This window comes from Dendrobates tinctorius, unplaced genomic scaffold, assembly GCF_039654945.1.
Source record: "Dendrobates tinctorius isolate UK_male_01 unplaced genomic scaffold, ASM3965494v1 ptg000254l, whole genome shotgun sequence".
Taxonomy (NCBI): Eukaryota; Metazoa; Chordata; class Amphibia; order Anura; family Dendrobatidae; genus Dendrobates; species Dendrobates tinctorius.
In genome coordinates, this window is record NW_027361921.1 from 312448 (window position 1) to 332660 (window position 20213).

Consider the following 20213-nt stretch of genomic DNA (forward strand, 5'->3'; position numbering starts at 1 on the left):
CTACAGCAACATTGATAGTGAGCCGGGACTTAGGAGCAAGGAGTCCCCGAAGCAGGCTACAGCTGTCTGCCATACAAGTAGAGTTCTTGGGAACATCTGTCAGGAGGAACTCCAGTGTAACTCAGTACTGGGAGTACTTCATTCAAAGGCGCTATAGAGGAGACGATCAGAAAGGCACATGTTCGCGGAGTGTTGGAAGGGAGCATTCCATCTTGCCTGGAGGTTGGCCGAGTCCCTGACCCGGAGGACACAGCACGGAGGCAGGCACCTGTATGTACTACAGACTTTGAGTAAAGTTTTGGAACTACAAGCCCTGGTGTCCTCCACTCATTCCGGCGCCAACACGCTCAGCACCGCTACATCTCTGCACCGTCCACATCTCCCCGCTATAATCCCCTTTACACTGCCCTGGGACTACAGCTCCACCAGTGGGGAGCTTCAACATCATTGCTGCACCACACCACCAGTCCCAGAGGATCTGCATGCAGCGTCGGCTTAACATCTCAATTGCCGAACACCACAGGTGGCGTCACGAACTATTCATCTAATCTATTGTATTTCCACCATTCAATCTCCCCCATTACTTGGGCGCCCAGGGCCACGGACCGGGTCACTGCTGCTGTGACACATCCCGTTGACACCGGCCCGGTACCGAGTACCCCACAGCCCTGGGAGGGCGACCCAACTTGGCGTCACGAACAGGATGACGAGACCTGATGCCAACGGGTTCTGTGTGCCTAAGACTCAGGGTTTTTGAAAATGTGCAGAAGACCCAATTTAATAGACTGTAAAATGAATGCTAAAAATGGCCGCTGGCGCGGTGAAGAAGGGCGTGATAACATGGGAGGTCCTAAGAAAAGACCGCAAACTGTCCTGGGCCTCCCCTGCCTGAATTACTATGCGACAGTAACATGGCCCACCCCCCGAGGGGTTCGTATGCTGGCTTGGTATGGAGGAGTTGGAGGAGGACGCCGCCCCCAGAAGGAGGAGTGGAAGCCAGTGGCGGGAAAAGAGCCCAGACAGGAAGAACGCGAGAACGCCATCTTGGAAGGAGAAGGGAGGAGGCCTGCGGAGCGCGGGGAGGTAAAGCTAAACCTCCTCGGCACCATGGCTGAAGGCTCCAACCTAGTTTACGAGATGAACCCCCAGCAGCTGGAGGATGAAATAGCCCAGCTGACGTGACGTCTGCAAATTAGGCAGGAGGCGCTATGGACCTTAAACCTGCAGCGCGCCCCGGAAGGGCCTACACCGGTACCCGTCGCTGCTGCACCGGATCTTCCTCAGGCAGACTCTGTGGAACCTGCGACAGCTGCCAAACTACTGGCAGCATCTATTATCCTCTCCCTGCCGCCACCGCCGGAGGAGTTGTCTGATGCCCTGGAAGCCGAAGCGGAGGAAGACGAGCTCCCACCTGGACCTGACGCGGCCGCGCAGGTCCCACTGGAGACCCCTGCAGACCCGGAGCCGCCAGTTGCTCCACCGCTGTCCCCGGTATCCCACCGACCGGCGTCCACTGCCACCATGCCTGCACCGGAGCATAGACTGAACCGCCGGGAAGCGCCAGGTAGGCCCGTTGCCCCTGCAGTTGGGGAAGCCACTGGGTGCCCGCCGACTACCGCGGCCAGACAGATAGTGCTGGACTTAGTTTGGGACCGTGATGTCAGTCCCCGGGTGGAAACACCGGAACCCCTGACAGTGGTACCACAGTCCACGGTGGGCAGTAGCAGGTCCCGGGAGGAAGAAGAGGAAGATAAAACATGGGACTTTTGTCAGGAAACCATCCGCCAGCTGGCAGCCGAGCAGAGGGAGAGGGAGCAACGGAGGTTGACGGTGCTGGGCCCTGATTTGGACCGGACGGAGTAGGTCCGTGCTGGTCACTACGGTCGCCGGGACTCAGCAGGTTGGGGACACGTTCTAAATGTGAACCACGAGAGGGGGTTCGGCTTTTCCATGACCCCAGTCGAATCTCCGATCTATTCTTTAACCGGAGGGACGTGGAGTCCCACTTGAGGAAAGGACACCCTGCCAGAGACCTGCACCGGGGAGAACACGTCACTTTCACCCGGCATGAGGGGCTAAGAGGATGGTACACAATGAACATAAGACGAATCCCAGAGGATTTCATTGAGGTCTACAGGCAGAAGAAGCCCACTGCCCCTTCAACTCCAGTCATCGAAAAAACAGTGTTTGTACCTGTCCCCACAAACCAGGCTACATCAGCACCAGTCCCACAACCGAGAGTCGTCACCCTTGTTGTACCTCAGGTAGCAGCTACTCCCAAGGTTCCTGATGAATCCACCAACGCATCAAGACACCCAAAGCATCTCCCCTGGAAGCAGCCCCAGCAACCAGCTTCCAGAACCCCAGGAGGGGACCACTACTAGTAACCTGAAGTAAAATAACTCTCGTTACCCAGGAGGGTATTTGCACCGTTGAGCCTTCTGTTTTCTATTTTTGTACCTGTTTCCTATTTTTTATCATCATGTTCTAGTTTTGTTTTTCCAGTGTTGCCCAGTTATATTGGCAGCTTTCATATTGAACTGCAGAGATCATGAACGCTGAATGGTCCAGAACTGTTTTTGTATATAGTTTGCACCTCTTTAGGTGCTCTTTCTTGGTTTTACATAGGAATCTCTTCGTGAAAGAAGAACTACCTCGCCATAAGGACATTTCCAGACATGTTGGCCGGACCAGTGACTACAATTGCACTTATTGATAATGTTTAAAGTTATTCTTGAATAGGAACCAGGAAGTGATAGTGTGTACTAATAACAGATTTTATAGTGTTATAATGAGAAAGAAATATAGTAAATGGTATACCAAAAGTGTTGAAAGAAAAAAAAAATATAAAATATAAATATGCCTTGAATGTGAATAAAGAATTGAAGTTACAGGTGATGAACCAGACACCAGAGGTTGTCATGTAAGTAAGAAAGTAGAAAAATGTGTAAAGTAACAGAAAGGAGATGTGTTGCTAGAAAATGTGAACTGATGTTGGATATTGAGTTTGCTTCCATAGCACTTTAAATTAGGTAGCGTAATGTTAAATTTAGATAGCTAGTTAAAACTGTTTGCAACGTTCAAGAAATCGTGCCTCCCACATTGGGAAGTTTAGATAAGAATTGTTTATTTAGCATTATAAATTTTTTCTTATGTTCCAGGATTGTTTGTCTCTGTTTATCTTGCAGCCCGCGGACATGCTGTGTTTAACCGGGGGGGGGGGGGGGGGGGGGGGGAGTGTGGCCCCCTTGAGGGTTCGGTTGCAACAGAGGTACTGCACCTTCTCCTGAGGTGTGGTGCCCCACCATCCAGGTAAGCTGGAGGCTCCTGACCATGCTCCAACACCTGCACTCATCATTACAAAGTAGTGTAGCAAAGTCACATTGCGGCTCCCTGCTTGGAGTGTAGCAGAGCACCTTTGGTGGCTCCCTGCTTGTAACACGAAACGTGCTGGGAGGTGGGTGGAGTTAGAATGCATAAAAGAGTGGGAAGGTTTAGGATTTGAGTTCAGTTCAGTTGAGTTGAGTTCAGTGTTCAGTTCAGTAGAGTGTGTGAGTTTGGGACAGAGGAAGGAAGTGCTGCAGCAGATCACAGTGATCTGGGTCTGCTGGCACGGGAAAGGAAAGAAAGAGAAAGACATTGAAGAGAAACCTGATTTTCCATAAGGAGAGACTAGTACGGAATGTAAGGAGTAAAAGGGAACAGAGGACGTGGGTTAGAGGAGAACCCTGCCTAGAAGTTCAAAGCGCAAGGCCGGGGCCCAGTCCCCGAGGTTGTATGGATACTAATGATCCTACAGCAGACACCGGAGGAGTAGTGGGCTGTAAATGCACTACTCCCATCTAAGACTTGAGGGCACAACAGCAACATTGATAGTGAGCCGGGACTTAGGAGCAAGGAGTCCCCGAAGCAGGCTACAGCTGTCTGCCGTACAAGTAGAGTTCTTGGGAACATCTGTCAGGAGGAACTCCAGTGTAACTCTGTACTGGGAGTACTTCATTCAAAGGCGCTATAGAGGAGACGTTCAGAAAGGCACATGTTGGCGGAGTGTTGGAAGGGAGCATTCCATCTTGCCTGGAGGTTGGCCGAGTCCCTGACCCGGAGGACACAGCACGGAGGCAGGCACCTGTATGTACTACAGACTGTGAGTAAAGCTTTGGAACTACAAGCCCTGGTGTCCTCCACTCATTCCGGCGCCAACACCCTCAGCACCGCTACATCTCTGCACAGTCCATGTCTCCCCGCTATCATCCCCTTTGCACTGCCCTGGGACTACAGCTCCACCTGTGGGGAGCTTCAACATCTTTGCTGCACCACACCACCAGTCCCAGAGGATCTGCATGCAGCGTCGGCTTAACATCTCAATTACCGAACACCACAGGTGGCGTCACGAACTATTCATCTAATCTATTGTATTTCCGCCATTCAATCCCCCCTATTACTTGGGCGCCCAGGGCCACGGACCGGGCCGCTGCTGCTGTGACACATCCCGCTGACACCAGCCCGGTACAGAGTACCCCACAGCCCTGGGAGGGCGACCCATGTACTTGAGGACTTTTCTTGTACATTTAAAAAACTGCTTCATGCTTTCAAGCTTTTACAATATATCCCTATCCTGGCTCCAGTGGTGGGCACTGCATTCCCCTCCTTTCTACTAGCCCCCTCTGCTTTTTGGCACACTGTGTTACCACACCAAGAGGCCACATAGGCTGGCTCCGGCAGCCGGACTGTGCTGTTCTGCTGTGATAATTCTGCAATAGTAGTGTCTGCTGCAAACTCGGCTCCGCTACATCACAGGACAGTGCCCAAATATTTAGATAGTTGGCATCCACAGTGCAAGTTCCACTCAGCCCTGTCACCACACCACTTTCTGAGGGTACATAGGCTGGCTCAGGCAGCTGGACTGTGCTGTTCTGCTGTGATAACTCTGCAATAATAGACTCTGATGCTAACTCAGCTCCGCTACATCACAGGACAGTGCCTGAATATTTAGTAGTTGGCATCCACAGTGCTAGCTTCACTCAGTCCTGTTACATTGTTGAGTCAACGTTGCCATTTTTTTTTTACTGTACTGTGTCTGTAACATTACACTGCAGAAAACCTAGCTCTGCTACATTGCTTATTTAAATGTGTTATTCTTCTGGGAAAGCAGATAATGTAGTTTTATCAAAACTACAGTAAGATGCCCGGTAAGTGATCCAGCTTTATGATCAGGGTTTTTGTAGGCTATATTGTGGAGTCAAATCTGTTATACCACTCTGCCATTTCTGCCTCTGAACCACCTGTGCAGCTCAGCTCTATTACTACAGTTCCTCAATGAAGAGTTAAAGGGAATCTGTCACCTACTTTTGGCGGGCAATTTAAATGAAGTCGGTCCGGTCCGATGGGCGTTGTTTCTGATCTTTGCGCATCCTCATCCTTGGCTGCCGTCCGGCAGTTTTTTCATGAATATGTGTAGGTGTCCGCCATTTTTTGTGCGTGCGCTAAGCATTCTTGGCTCGCGCACGCGCAGTATGCTTTGCCCAACTGCGGGCAAAGCCGAAAAGCCTGACTGCGCATGCGCCGGTTAACTAGACCCCGGAACACAGCAAAATACTTCCGGGGTCTTTCCAATATAAAAAGCTTTACAAGAGCAAAAACAGTATATACTACATGAGTGGTTTTACATGTGATGAAATCACAAACAATGTGGAGTATAGCTCGAATTTGTAACTATACATCCCCTTTATGTAAGGTTCAGGGAGCATTATAATTCCATCAGCACGGGGAAAGGGGTACCGCGTTTAATTAGACATGTCAGAGAGATGCATGGGGGAGATCCAAGTGTTCTATCTTTTGCTGGACTTGAAAGGGTGGTTTTGCCCCCACAGGGAGGGGACTTGCATAAACTCCTATTGAGGAGAGAGGCCAGATGGATTATGTGCACACGGGCGCAGGAATCCTCTGGCCTAAATAAGAGGATTGACATGTCCGTTTTTGTATGAAAGCCTATTTATGTAACATGCATTGCTTGATGTATATATTGTGAATTTGTTTTTAACTTGTGTTTTTGCTGCATTTCTGTTATGTGTCGGGGGAGTGGTTTTTCTGGCATTTGTCTTTAATTGGCTATGCCAGTTCCACTCACCTGTGTGACCCGTAGAAGCGCTACCACAGCGCGAAACGGCCGTCGTCTCCAGCACTCCCGCTCCCATTCTCCCGACGAAAATATTTTAATTGTGGAAATAAAAGATGAATTTTACCAGTGAGCGCCATCCACTATTTTTTCTCATTTCTGGATTCTGATCGTTCGTCTTGTTGGCGAGGCACCCGGATTGTGAGCCGCTAATGGGTGAATACCTGTAAGTTGCATGCACCTGTGTGGAGGATCTAGATTTCTTGCAGTGCGGGCTATGTTCTTTTGAAGTGGATTTGGATCGTTGCATCTGTTTATCCAGCACGCAAGTGTTGAATCTTGGAGATTTGTACCTCAGAAAATACGGTGTTGTTCTGATTTCCTTTGCTATTGAGTACCATGACATTATGCAGTCTCTGAGTATAAAGGCTTTGGAATCCAAATTGTTTAATTTGGTTGAGCGAGAAATTAAACTTTTTTGGACAAACAATTCTCTTAAATCATATGTGGATGCTGGCAGGGTCCCTCGAGGACTGAGAGTTTTTATGGACACATCGCACTTTAGAGATGACCCCGTTTATTGCGAAATGGGAAAAAATATTTTTGAAATATTCAGTAGATTTTCTGAGCCTGGTGCTTAAATTTAACATGAGGAACTATGAACAGCTTGAAAAGGAAATACAAAAAACAAAAGAAGTTAAATCCAGGCTGTCAGATAGGCAATGGATATCTCTGAATAAAAAAATGGATAACAAGTTAATTCCCATCCAAGCCAATGTTAAACAAACGAAAAGAGACATATTTATTCGGGATAAGAGGGGTTATGATTCGGGGCGCATTTTCTCTTGGAATAAAATAAAAAATGATTTTAGTGGTGGAAAATCTGATAGATTCCAGCAATCCAAGAGAAATAAAAGATATAGCGCCAAAAGGAAAATAAATGACTACCTTACGACAGAGTCTGACTCTAGTGCATATGAGGATTCCCCAGCGTCTTCAAGACCTGCAGACTGTGTCCTTTCAAGTGTGATGGATTTATCTCCTGCACCCCCTTTAGAAGGAGAACACGCAGGCGGGAAAGAGGAGAAAACGCAGGATGGCAACGAAAGAGGAAGCACATTTTGTGGAGCAGCGACATTAGTTGATTCTATTGGTAGCACGGTGATTAATCTTACTGACCACATTTTGGATATACCGCACTTATCTGTTCTCTCAAGGGGATTAGGTTTTTATATCCCAGAGGCATTTAATTTTGTGGACTTTAAAGTGGACTTGTTTAAGGCAATCAGAAAAATTCAATTACCGTACACAAGTCCTTTGTGTCCAAAGAGACAGATATAGCCATTTTGGAAGGGGAGAACCCGTGCCAGGTGGGACCTTTGGGATTTCTGGCTGGCACTGACTCTCTAGCAGACATAAGGGCAGATGCTAGTCTTCTGTGTGATCTTACTACCACGCAAGGGGATTGCAGCTTAGATGAAGGCACCAATATAGCGTCGTGTAGACCTTTTACAGGGGGTGTATCTTCAACATTTGTACCTCAGGTTTCCCCGGGTAATGTGATCGATTTATTTAAGACCCAGATGCTCAAGGACGTGGAAGCCCTAATTTACCCGACTTCACCATCAAATTTGACATCTGCAGAGAAATGCGCCTTATCTGAAATTAGAGGTTGGTCTGATGTTGTAGTGAGAAACGCCAATAAGGACGGTAATGTTGCTTTGCTATCAAAAACGCAGTATCCTATGGAGGCGCAAAGGCAGTTGGCGGACAAGGTTACATATCTGAAGTTGTCACAGGATCCCACCGTAAAGTTTAAAAGTGAATTGTGGACTTTTTTGCGTAGATATGAAGAGTTAGGTATTTTGTCCAAAAAAAGGGCAGAGAGGCTGCTACCGTAGTTCCCACGTCGCCCCCACTGGTATTATATTCCCAAAATCCACAAGTCCCTGACCGCCCCGCAAGCCGACCCATCGTTTCAGAAATCGGATCCCTCACGGAGCCCCTTTCACAGTATATGGATTGGCTCTTGCGTCTATTACTAGGTGATATTCCATCATATATTAAGGACACCAACAATTTTTTGAGGGTATTAGGGGAAATTACATGGCATCCAGATTTTTCTTTGGTGTCGATGGACGTGGAGAGCCTGTATACAAAGATTCCTCAGGACATGGGAGTGGAGGCAATCAGGAAAATGTTGCGTTCAACTGACAAAAGTGAGATTTTTGTGGATTTTGTCTGTGAGGGGGTAGAATTTGTCTTGAGGCATAATGCATTTAGATTCATGGATACGTGGTTCCTTCAGTGCATGGGGACTGCGATGGGGACTCTGGTAGAATGCGCTCTTGTCAATCTATTTTTGTCCCTTTTTGAAGAGACCTACATCTATAGCATGAAGAATGAATATTTGAGGCATATCAAATTATATGTTCGCTATGTGGACGACATATTCATGGTGTGGGATGGGACCTGTGAGTCCGTCAATAATTTTGTTGAACATCTTAATGTGTCTAATTCCATGAATATGTCGTTCACATCTAATTTTGGTGGTTTGTCACTGGACTACTTGGACGTCCAGATTAATATTGTAGATGGTGACATTTGTACTAAGGTTTCCGTAAACCGTCCTCGACCAACTCGGTACTGCATTTTGATAGCTATCATCCATTTCACGTTAAACGTTCTTTACCATATAGCCAGTTGGTCAGGTTAAGAAGGATTAACAATACCTCAGAGGGTTTTGAACAACAGACTGGAGAGCTATGTAATATATGTACCGTATTTTTCGGATTATAAGACGCACTTTTGTTCCCCCAAATTTTGGGGGAAAGTGGGGGGTGCGTCTTATAATTCGAATGTGTGCTGTAGAGAAGGGGGGGGGCAGCTCTGGAGTGGTGTCAGGGGGCTGGGGTGGCCTGGCTGTGGGCTGCAGAGACAGCGGGTGGTCAGTGCTCCCACTCATTAGGCTCATGTAATATTCACTGCACCCGCTGTCCATCACCTCGGTGCTGAAGCCGCACTGAGTTGGTGGACAGGGGAGCAGCGCATATTGCATGTGCCTGCACTCTCCCCCCACTGCCCCGCCACTATAGTCACCTTCTGATGATGGCTCCGTGCTCCCCTGGCTCTTCCTGTGTCTGTGCCAATAGGACCTGCGGTCACGTGACTCCCAGTGTGCAGCACTGCGGTCATGTGATGGAAGGTCCTGCAGCTACAATGAAATGCCTGTATGAGCAGCTCCTGGATGTCAGCACAGACACAGGAAGAGCCATGGGGGAGCTGGTAGCACGCAGCCATCATCGGAAGGTGAGCTAACTGTTTGTCATTTTATCATGTGCGTGCCAGCAGCACAGGGGGGCATAGCCAGGATGTGATGTGGGGGCCATGTGCATGCCAACAGCACAGGGGGGCATATCTAGGATGGGATGGGGGGCATGTGCGTGCCAGCAGCACAAGGGGGCATATCCAGGATGGGATGGGGGGGCCATGTGCGTGCCAGCAGCACAGGGGGCAAATCCAGGATGGGATGGGGGGACCATGTGCGTGCCAGCAGCACAGGGGGGCATATCCAGGATGGGATGGGGGGGCATGTGTGTGCCAGCAGCACAGGGGGGTATATCCAGGATGGGATGGGGGGCCATGTGCATGCCAGCAGCACAGGGGGGCATATCCAATATGGGATGGGGGGGCATGTGTGTGCCAGCAGCACAGGGGAGCATATCCAGGATGTGATGTGGGGGCCATGTGAATGCTAGCAGCACAGGGGGCATATCCAGGATGGGATAGGGGGGCCATGTGCGTGCCAGCAGCAGGGGGGGGCAAATCCAGGATGGGATGGGGGCCATGTGCGTGCCAGCAGCACAGGGGAGCATATCCAGGATGTGATGTGGGGGCCATGTGCATGCCAGCAGCACAGGGGGGCATATGCAGGATAGGATGGAGGGCAATGTGCATGCCAGCAGCAGAGGGGGGCATATCCAAGATAGGATGGGGGGCCATATGCATGCCAGCAACACAGGGGGGCACATCCAGAATGGCATGTGGGGGCCATGTGTGTGCCAGTAGCACAAGGGGGCATATCCAGGATGTGATATCGGGACCATGTGCGTGCCAGCAGCACAGGGGGGCATATCCAGGATGGGATGGGGGGGCCATATGCGTGCCAGCAGCACAGGGGGGCATATCCAGGACTTTATATGGGGGCCATGTGCGTGCCAGCAGTACAGGGGGGCATATCCAGGAAGGGATGGGGGGCCATATGCGTGCCAGCAGCACAGGGGGGCATATCCAGCATGGGGTGGGGGGGTCATGTGTGTGCCAGCAGCACAGGGGGGCATATCCAGGATGGGATGGGGGAGCCATGTGCATGCCAGCAGCACAGTGGGGCAATGTACCAGCAGCACAGGGGGCAATGTGCCAGTGTAGCAGCACAAGGGGGCAATGTGCCAGTGTAGCAGCAGCACAGGGGGGCCATGTGACACCACAAGGGGTCCATGTGCCAGGATGGGGGTTTAACAGATACCAGGATGAAGGATATATATGATTTGTAAGACGGACACTGGCATTATAAGACAGACCCCCATTTAACATATAAAAAAATTCTCTTTTTCTTCAACAAATTTGGGGGTGCGTCTAATAATTAGGTGCGCCTTATAAAGCGAAAAATACGGTAATTGATTCCGCCAAAGAGGCTATCCTAATAAACTTCTGGATGTAGCTATGGAGAGAGCCACTCGTGTCCCAATTGGGAAACATGGGACATCCAGGGAACATGGGCATGGCAAAAAGTTTGTTTTTTGTATTAAATTTGGGCCAATGGATGGGATTATACGGTCAGCTATTCGTAAAAATTGGCAAATTTTTGCAACGTGATAATGATATTGCGGATGTGGTATCGAGGGGCCCTATTATTTCAAATCGACGCAGAAGCAGTATAGGAGATATGGTAGTAAGAAAATGGATGGTGAAGGAACAGGATAATTGGTTGAAATCTTATGTCCCTAAAGGCAATTTTAAGTGTGGTCAATGTCCCTTTTGTTGCTATCATGTGATTGGCCGCACGTTACAGATTGGAGCTATACTCCACGTTGTTAGTGATTTCATCACATGTAAAACCACTCATGTAGTATATACTGTTTTTGCTCTTGTAAAGCTTTTTATATTGGAAAGACTATACGTCCCCTTTATGTAAAGTTCAGGAAGCATTATAATTCCATCAGCACGAGGAAAGGGGTACCGCATTTAATTAGACATGTCAGAGAGATGCATGGGGGAGATCCAAGTGTTCTATCTTTTGCTGGACTGAAAGGGTGGTTTTGCCCCCACAGGGAGGAGACCTGCATAAACTCCTATTGAGGAGAGAGGCCAGATGGATTATGTGCACACGGGTGCAGGAATCCTCTGGCATAAATGAGAGAATTGACATGTCAGTTTTTCTATGAAAGCCTATTTATGTAACATGCATTGCTTGATGTATATATTGTGAATTTGTTTTTAACTTGTGTTTCTGCTGCATTTCTGTTATGTGTCGGGGGAGTGGTTTTTCTGGCGTTTGTCTTTAATTGGCTACGTCAGTTCCACTCACCTGTGTGACCTGTAGAAGCACTACCACAGCGCGAAACGGCCGTCGTCTCCAGCACTCCCGCTCCCATTCTCCCGACGAAAATGTTTTAATTGTGGAAATAAAAGATTAATTTTACGGATGAGTGCCATCCACTATTTTTTCTCATTTCTGGATTCAATCTTAGTGTATGTAAACTGTTGACTTTGCAGTAAGGAATAAAAATGCCTTAAAACATTCTCTCTCTCATGATTCTGGCATTTGACAAATATTAATAATTATGGTAATTCTAATTGACCTAAAACAGGAAAGGTTTATTCTGATTTCATGTCAGATATTGAGAAAAAACATGCATATGTGTCTTTATATAGTGTATGTAAACTTCTGGTTTCAACTGTATATCTGTCGTAAAACAATGTTGCATTGATTTCAACAGGGTCTTAGACCACAATAACCAAAAACATAGGTGTGGCCCAAACGGAAACCAAAAGGTGTCTAGAAAGTTTAGACCAGAAGAATTATTAAGAACCAAGTAATTTAGGTTGACTAATAAATACATTATATTATCTTTAATCACATAGAATCACTTACTTGAAGTAAAAGAAGATTCCTAAAGATATCAGGAGTGAACCCACCGACAATCCGTGCCCAATAATGGTCAAGTAGAACAGATTAAGGGCCGTCTGCAAAAGACAAATATTTCTATAAGAATATGGAATCATCATGTGACGGAGTTCTCTTATTCTTCACGATGAGAGCCTTTATTAGGATAGGCCCTCAATGTTCGCCTGCTGATCACCCGCTGATCAGTTATTTGAAGTAAGGGGACACGGTTCTCATTGTGGCCTCTACTGTTTGCACTGCTCCATACAGCACAACCCGTTCTGTTAGTAGCGGCTATTTCCCCATAGATAAAAACATGAAATACAACTGCCAAATCCTCATCTCCCCAACATCTGCTATAGGGGGAGGCCTGGGAGTCTGTCATATATATTAGATGGTTGGTGGGTCCCAACTTACAGTTGTGCTTAAAAGTTTACATACCCCAGCAGAATTTTTGCTTTATTGGCCTCTCTCAGAGAATATGAATGATAACACCAAAACTTTTTCTCCACTCATGGTCAGTGGTTGGGTGAAGCCCATTTATTGTCAAACTACTGTGTTTTCTCTTTCTAAATCATAATGACAACCCAAAACATCCAAATGACCCTGATCAAAAGTTCACATGCCCCATTTCTTAATACCATGTATTGCCCCCTCTAACACTAATGACAGCTTGAAGTCTTTTGTGGTAGTTATGAATAAGGTTCTTTATTTTCTCAGATAGTAAAGCTGCTCACTTGTCTTGGCAAACAGCCTCCAGTTCCTGTAAATTCCTGGGCTGTCTAGAAAGAACTGCGCGCTTGAGATCTCCCCAGAGTGGCTCAATGATATTGAGGTCAGGAGACTGAGATGACCACTCCAGAACCTTCACTTTGTTCTGCTGTAGCCAATGATAGGTTGACTTGGCCTTGTTGTCATGATGGAACGTTCAAGTATGTCCTGTGCGCAGCTTCTGGGCTGATGATTGCAAATTTGCCTCCAGTATTTGCTGATAATGTGCTGCATTCATCTTTCCTTCAAATCTGACCAAGTTTTCTGGGCCTTTACAGCTCACACATCCACAAAACATCAGCGATCCACCTCTATGCTTTACAGTAGGAATGGTGTTCCTTTCATCATAGGCCTTGTTGACCTCTCTCCAAATATAACGTTTATGGTTGTAGCCTAAAATGTTATAATTGGGTCACCGTGGAGGAAAGCAAGACCAAGCTAAGCCACAGAAAACCAGAGAGGTTGGTAACTAAGCGGATTGCAGACCCCTGATCCTATCCACACAACTGGCAGTAGCTGTGGAGCGTACCTACGATGATTCTAGACGCCTCGACACAGACGGAGAACTAAATAAGCCTAAAGCAAGAAAGGGGAAATCTAAACTGCCCCACAGCAGATCCCAAAGGAATAGATAGCCCCCAAACATATATTGTCGGTGAGACAAGATGAAAACACAAACGCAGGTAGGAAAATAGGCTGAGCAAACAATGGGGCCCAAACTAACTAGACAGGACAGGAAAGGAAAGACACTGTCTGCAATCACGCAAAAAACCCTGCAAAAAATGCCCAACATGTCTGATAGAAAAAACACTGGTCACTAGACTTCGCCCACTATATAAGCACTCTGGTATATTCTGAAAACAGAGCAAAGAGAGGCCAATCTAATAAGGGACAAAAACAAACTGGCACAAACCATAACATAAGGATGGAAATTCAGCACAGCCCCAACAGGGGCTGGCTGACCACACAAAACCGAAATAGACAAAACCAAATCAAATGTGAACAATAGCAAAAGAACACTTATCTTGAGCATGCAGGGACTGAGCTGGAAACTAAGACCTCAGGAGGCAGGAAAAAATCACCAGCAGGGATAGAGGGAGTCGGCTGTCTTAAATCCAATCAGAAACTCCAGATGGCCAATCGTCCTACTCATTATCAGGTGGCAGACCTCTGTTAATTAGATCAGCTCCATTAGCTCTTGTAACCATCAGAGGGAGCCCGGAAAGAGAACTCGCGACCCCTCTATCAATATAACCAGCTCCACTACCTTCACTAGTATCCAGAGGTAGGCCAGAAAGTGAATTCACAACAGTACCACCCCCTTGACCCTTGAGGATGGGTCACCGAACCCTCATCCACGCCACCAGGCTGATCAGGATGGGCCCGGTGAAAAGCACAAACCAATCTATCGGTATGAATATCAGAAGCAGAGACCCAAGAATTATCCTCCTGGCCATAACCCTTCCATTTGATCAAGTACTGGAGTCTCTGTTTAGCCAAACGAGAATTCAATATTTTCTCGTTCCTCATATTCCACATTGCCTTTAACCAATACAGGGTCTGGAGGTGCCGCCATAGGAACTACTGGCTCCACAAACGTTTTCAACAGAGATTTATGAAACACGTTATGGATCTTAAACGTAACTGGAAGCACCAATCGAAAAGAAACAGGACTAAGAATCTCCAAAATCTTATAAGGTCCAATAAATCTTGGCTTGAACTTTGGAGACGCAACCTTCATAGGAATATTCTTTGACGACAACCAAACCATATCACACACTTTAAACCGGGGACCAATGGTTCTATGTCAGTTGGAAAACCGTTGGGCTTTTTCCTGAGAGAGGGACAACTTATCCTCCACTTGGTCCCAAATCTGCTGCATTCTCTCTACCACAGTGTCCACACTTGGGCAGGTCGAAGGTTCCACCTGCCCTGAAGAAAATCGAGGATGAAACCCAATGTTACAGAAAAAGGGCGACATCAAAGTGGCAGAACTAGCTCTGTTGTTTAGCGCGAATTCGGCCAATGGAAAAAATGAGACCCAGTCATCCTGATCAGCAGATATAAAACATTTCAAATAGGACTCCAAAGTCTGGTTTGTTCTCTCAGTCTGCCCATTGGTCTGAGGATGAAACGCAGAGGAGAAAGATAACTGAATTCCCAGATTGGAACAAAAAGTTCTCCAAAATCTGGAAACAAACTGGACTCCTCTATCCGACACAATGTTCTCAGGAATCCCATGCAGCAGAACCACCGGTTGTAAAAACATGGGCACCAACTCTGAAGAAGATGGCAACTTTGGGAGTGGTAGAAGATGGATCATCTTAGAAAATCTATCACAAATCACCCAGATAACAGTCATTCTCTGAGAGACAGGAAGATCAGAAATAAAATCCATTGAGATATGGCCTCTTGGGCGCCGGCAGGGGCATCAACAACCCACTAGAACGAGAACAGGGTTTAGACCGAGAACAAGTCCCACAGGACTGCACAAAATTCCTGACATCATGAGATAAGGCAGGCCACCAAAAAGACCGACTCACCAAATCTCTGGTACCAAAAATACCTGGATGACCAGCCAACGCGGAGCAATGAATTTCAGACATTACTCTCTTCCTCCACTGGTTAGGAACATACAATTTTCCCATAGGGCAAGGCTCAGGTTTGTCCTCCTGAAATTCCTCCAGGGCATGTCTCAAATTGGGCGAGATGGCGGAAAGAACTACCCCCTCACCTAGAATGGCAGTAGGCTCGGTCACAATAAGAGAATCAGCAAAGAAACTCCTAGAAAGGGAGTCCGCCTTAACATTCTTAGTGCCCGGAAAAAAAGACCACAAAATTAAAACGCGTGAAAAACAAGGCCCACCTAGCCTGTCTAGGATTCAAGCATTTGGCTGATTCAAGATAAATCAAATTCTTGTGGTCGGTGAGGACTACAACTTGATGTCTAGCTCCCTCCAACCAATGTCTCCACTCTTCAAATGCCCATTTAATGGCCAACAATTCCCGATTCCCCACGTCATAGTTACGTTCAGATGGGGAGAATTTTCGAGAAAAGAAAGCACAGGGATTCATTTTAGAAGTCACCGGATCTTTTTGGAACAAAACAGCTCCTGCACCAATCTCAGAAGCATCTACCTCCACCTGAAATGGAAGTGAGACATCAGGTTGCCGTAGAACTGGAGCAGAAGTGAATCTCCACTTAAGCTCCTGAAATGCCGAGACTGCCTCAGGAGACCAATTCACCACATCAGCGCCCTTTTTGGTCAGATCAGTCAGTGGTTTGACAACACCAGAAAAATTACCTATAAATTTACGATAGAAATTAGCAAAACCCAAAAACTTCTGGAGAGCCTTCAAAGAAGTGGGCTGAACCCAATCATAAATGGCCTGTACCTTGGCCGGGTCCATTTCAATAGCCGCGGAGACAAAATAAATCCCAAAAATGAAATCTTCTGTACACCAAAGAGGCATTTTGATCCCTTAACATACAGGGAATTTTCCCTCAAAATCCGGAACACAGTCCGGACATGTTCCACATGAGAATCCCAATCACTGGAAAAGATCAAAATATTATCCAGATAAATGATCAAAAACGTATCCACAAAGTCCCGGAAAATATCGTTCATAAAGGATTGGAAGACAGAAGGGGCATTAGTGAGCCCAAAAGGCATCACCAGGTACTCAAAATGTCCCTCCGGAGTATTAAACGCCGTCTTCCATTCATCCCCGTGCTTGATGCGAATAAGATTATACGCCCCCCTGAGGTCAAGCTTGGTAAACCAGCAGGCACTTTTAACTCTGGAAAATTAATCAGAAATCAGGGGTAACGGGTACTGATATTTAACAGTGATTTTGTTAAGGGAACGATAGTCAATACAAGGCCTTAATGAACGATCTTTCTTGGCCACGAAAAAAAAAACAGCACCTAAGGGCGAAGAGGATGGTCTAATATGACCCTTCTCCAACGACTCCTTAATATAAGATCGCATAGCATCATGTTCGGGTACCGATAAGTTGAAAAGCCGACCCTTGGGAAATTTACACCCGGTTATTAACTGAATTGCACAGTCATAACTCCTATGAGGAGGCAAAGACGCAGACTTACTCTCACTAAATACATCAGAAAAATCAGCCAAATAATCAGGAATATCATGTATCATGAGACTGGGGAGAGGTGGAGAAAACAGGAGTGTCATTAAGAACACACTGACAACCCCAACTCACCACAGACACAGATTTCCAATCCAAAACAGGATTATGAGTCTGCAACCAGGGAAAACCCAGAACACTAGAATCATGCAAATTGTGCAGCACCAAAATTTTACAATTTTGTTGGTGGTCCGGGGCGACCCGCATTATCACTTGGGTCCAAAACTGGTGTTTATTCTCCGCCAAAGGAGTAGCATAGGAGTCCGCAGGGGTATCATGGGAAAACCACAACGTTTAGCAAAGTCCAAATCCATCAGATTCAAAGCTGCTCCTGAATCCACAAAAGCCTTAGCGGAAAATGTAGATAAGGAACTTAGGTTGTACACTGCCCACAGCAAATGTGTGCGCAAAACTTTTCTCTCGTTTAGGGCAGACAGAAATAGTATGAGAGGCGTCTCCACAGAAAAAACACAGGTTATTACGCCTTCTAAACTCCTGAGGTTGCACCCTAGACAAAACCCTATCACATTGCATGGGTTCAGGCGTTTGTTCAAAAGGCGGCAACGCCTCTCGTGTAGTTTTACGTTCACATAAACGCCGATCAACTTGAATGGCTAATGACATAGAAACATCAAGACCAGAGGGAACAAGAAATCCCACCATAACATCTTTTACGGTTTCTGATAAACTCTTCCGAAAGAGAGCTGCTAAGGCACCGTTATTCCATGTAGTAATGACCGTCCACTTTCAGAATTTTTGACAGTATAACTCTGAAGAATCCTGACCCTGGTTCAATGCCAATAGGGTTTTCTCAGCTTGATCAATAGCATTAGGTTCATCATACAACAACCCGAAGGCTTGAAAAAATGCATCCACATTAGTCAGAATAGGATTTCCAGGTGTCAGAGAAAAAGCCCAATCCTGGGGATCGCCGCGCAGCAAGGAGATGACAATTTTAACCTGCTGAACAGAGCTCCCCGAGGAGTTAGGCTTCAAGGCAAGAAATAGTTTACAATTATTATTAAAATTCAAAAATCTAGACCGATACCCAGAAAACACATCAGGAGTAGGGATTTTTGGTTCAACAGCAGGTGATTGAGTGAGATAGGCGGAAATTCCCCACACTTCAGCAGCGAGCTGCTCAACACGATCAGACAATTGCTTAATCTCCATTAAAAGAAAAAAAAAACTCCTATGGCCACAGAAGGAAAAATATATACATAAAAAAAAATTCTGACACTTTTTTTTTTTTACAATTCTCTCCTGCTTTTGAGTACCCTAGAATCTGCGGTTTAGGCTGGTGATTCTGTTATGATTGGGTCACCGAGGAGGAAAGCAAGACCAAGCTAAGCCACAGAAAACCAGAGAGGTTGGTAACTAAGCGGATTGCAGACCCCTGATCCTATCCACACAACTAGCAGTAGCCGTAGAGTATCTACGATGATTCTAGACGCCTCGACACAGCCGGAGAACTAAATAAGCCTAAAGCAAGAATGGGGAAATCTAAACTGCCCCAGAGCAGACCCCAAAAGAATAGACAGCACCCAAACATATATTGTCGGTGAGACAAGATGAAAACACAAATGCAGATAGGAAAATAGGCTGAGCAAACGATGGGGCCCAAACTAAGTAGACAGGACAGGAAAGACACTGTCTGCAATCATGCAAAAAACCCTGCAAAAAATGCCCAACACGTCTGATAGAAAAAACCCTGAAGTCACTAGACTTCACCCACTATATCAGCACTCTGGTATATTCTGAAAACAGAGCAAAGAGAGGCCAATCTAATAAGGGACAAAAACAAACTGGCACAAACCGTAACATAAGGATGGAAATTCAGCACAGCCCCAACAGGGGCTGGCTGACCACACAAAACCGAAATAGACAAAACCAAATCAAATGTGAACAATAGCAAAAGAACACTTATCTTGAGGATGCAGGGACTAAGCTGGAAACTAAGACCTCAGGAGGCAGGAAAAAATCACCAGCAGGGATAAAGGGAGTCGGCTGTCTTAAATCCAATCAGAAACTCCAGATGTCCAGTCGTCCTCCTCATTATCAGGCGGCAGGCCTCTGTTAATTAGATCAGCTCCATTATTTCCTGTAACCACCAGAGGGAACCCGAAAAGAGAACTCGTGACCCCTCTGTCAATATAACCAGCTCCACTACATTCACTAGTAACCAGAGGTAGGCCAGAAAATGAATTCACAACACAAAAAGTTCAATTTTGGTCTCATTATTCCAAATTACCTTGTTCCAGAAGTTTTGAGGCTGGTCTCTGTGCTGTTTTGCGTATTGTAGGCAAGATACTTTGTGGCACTTGCGCAGTAATGGTTTTCTTCTGGCGACTTGACCATGCAGCCCATTTTTCTTCAAGTGCCTCCTTATTGTGCATCTTGAAACATCCACACAGCTAGTTTTCAGAGAGTCCAGTATTTCGGCTGATGTTATTTGTGAGTTTTATTTTGCATCCTGAACAATTTTAAAGGCAGCTGTGGCTGAAATTTTTGTTGGTCTACCTGACCAAGCTTTTGTTTTTACAACACCCTTGATTTTCCATTTGTTAATCACAGTTTGAATGCTGCTGACTGGCATTATCAATTCCTTGGATATCTTTTTGTATCCCTTTCCTGTTTTATACAGTTCAACTACCTTTTCTCCTAGATCCATTGACAATTCTTTGCTTTCCCCATGACTCACAATTCAGAAATGTCAGTGGTTGGATGAAAGATGCAAGAGTCTGTCTGGATCCCAGAAACTCACTCAGCTTTTATGCACACACTGGTTACAAGGAAACAGGTCACAGGTGAGGTTGTTACCTTTTGTAGTCATTCAAACCCATTCTGTGCATGTTATCAAGCCCAAATCACCAGGGTATGTGAACTTTTGATCAGGGTCATTTGGATGTTTTGAGTTGTCATTATGATTTAAAAAAAAGAAAACACAGTAGTTTGACAATAAATGGCTTCAGCCTTCATGCAACTACTAACCATGAGTTCAGAAAACAT

General features: G+C 46.3%; 1 protein-coding gene across 5 annotated transcripts in view; it reads right to left on the reverse strand.

Moving 5' to 3' along the window:
* The window catches only part of CALCRL (calcitonin receptor like receptor), a 325809-nt gene that overhangs the window by 133086 nt on the left and 172510 nt on the right, over positions 1-20213 (reverse strand). For all 5 annotated transcript variants that reach the window (XM_073558079.1, XM_073558078.1, XM_073558081.1 and 2 more), the window contains exon 6: positions 12270-12361. In XM_073558079.1, the coding sequence (XP_073414180.1) occupies positions 12270-12361 (92 nt within the window). The remainder of the gene's footprint in view (positions 1-12269; positions 12362-20213) is intronic.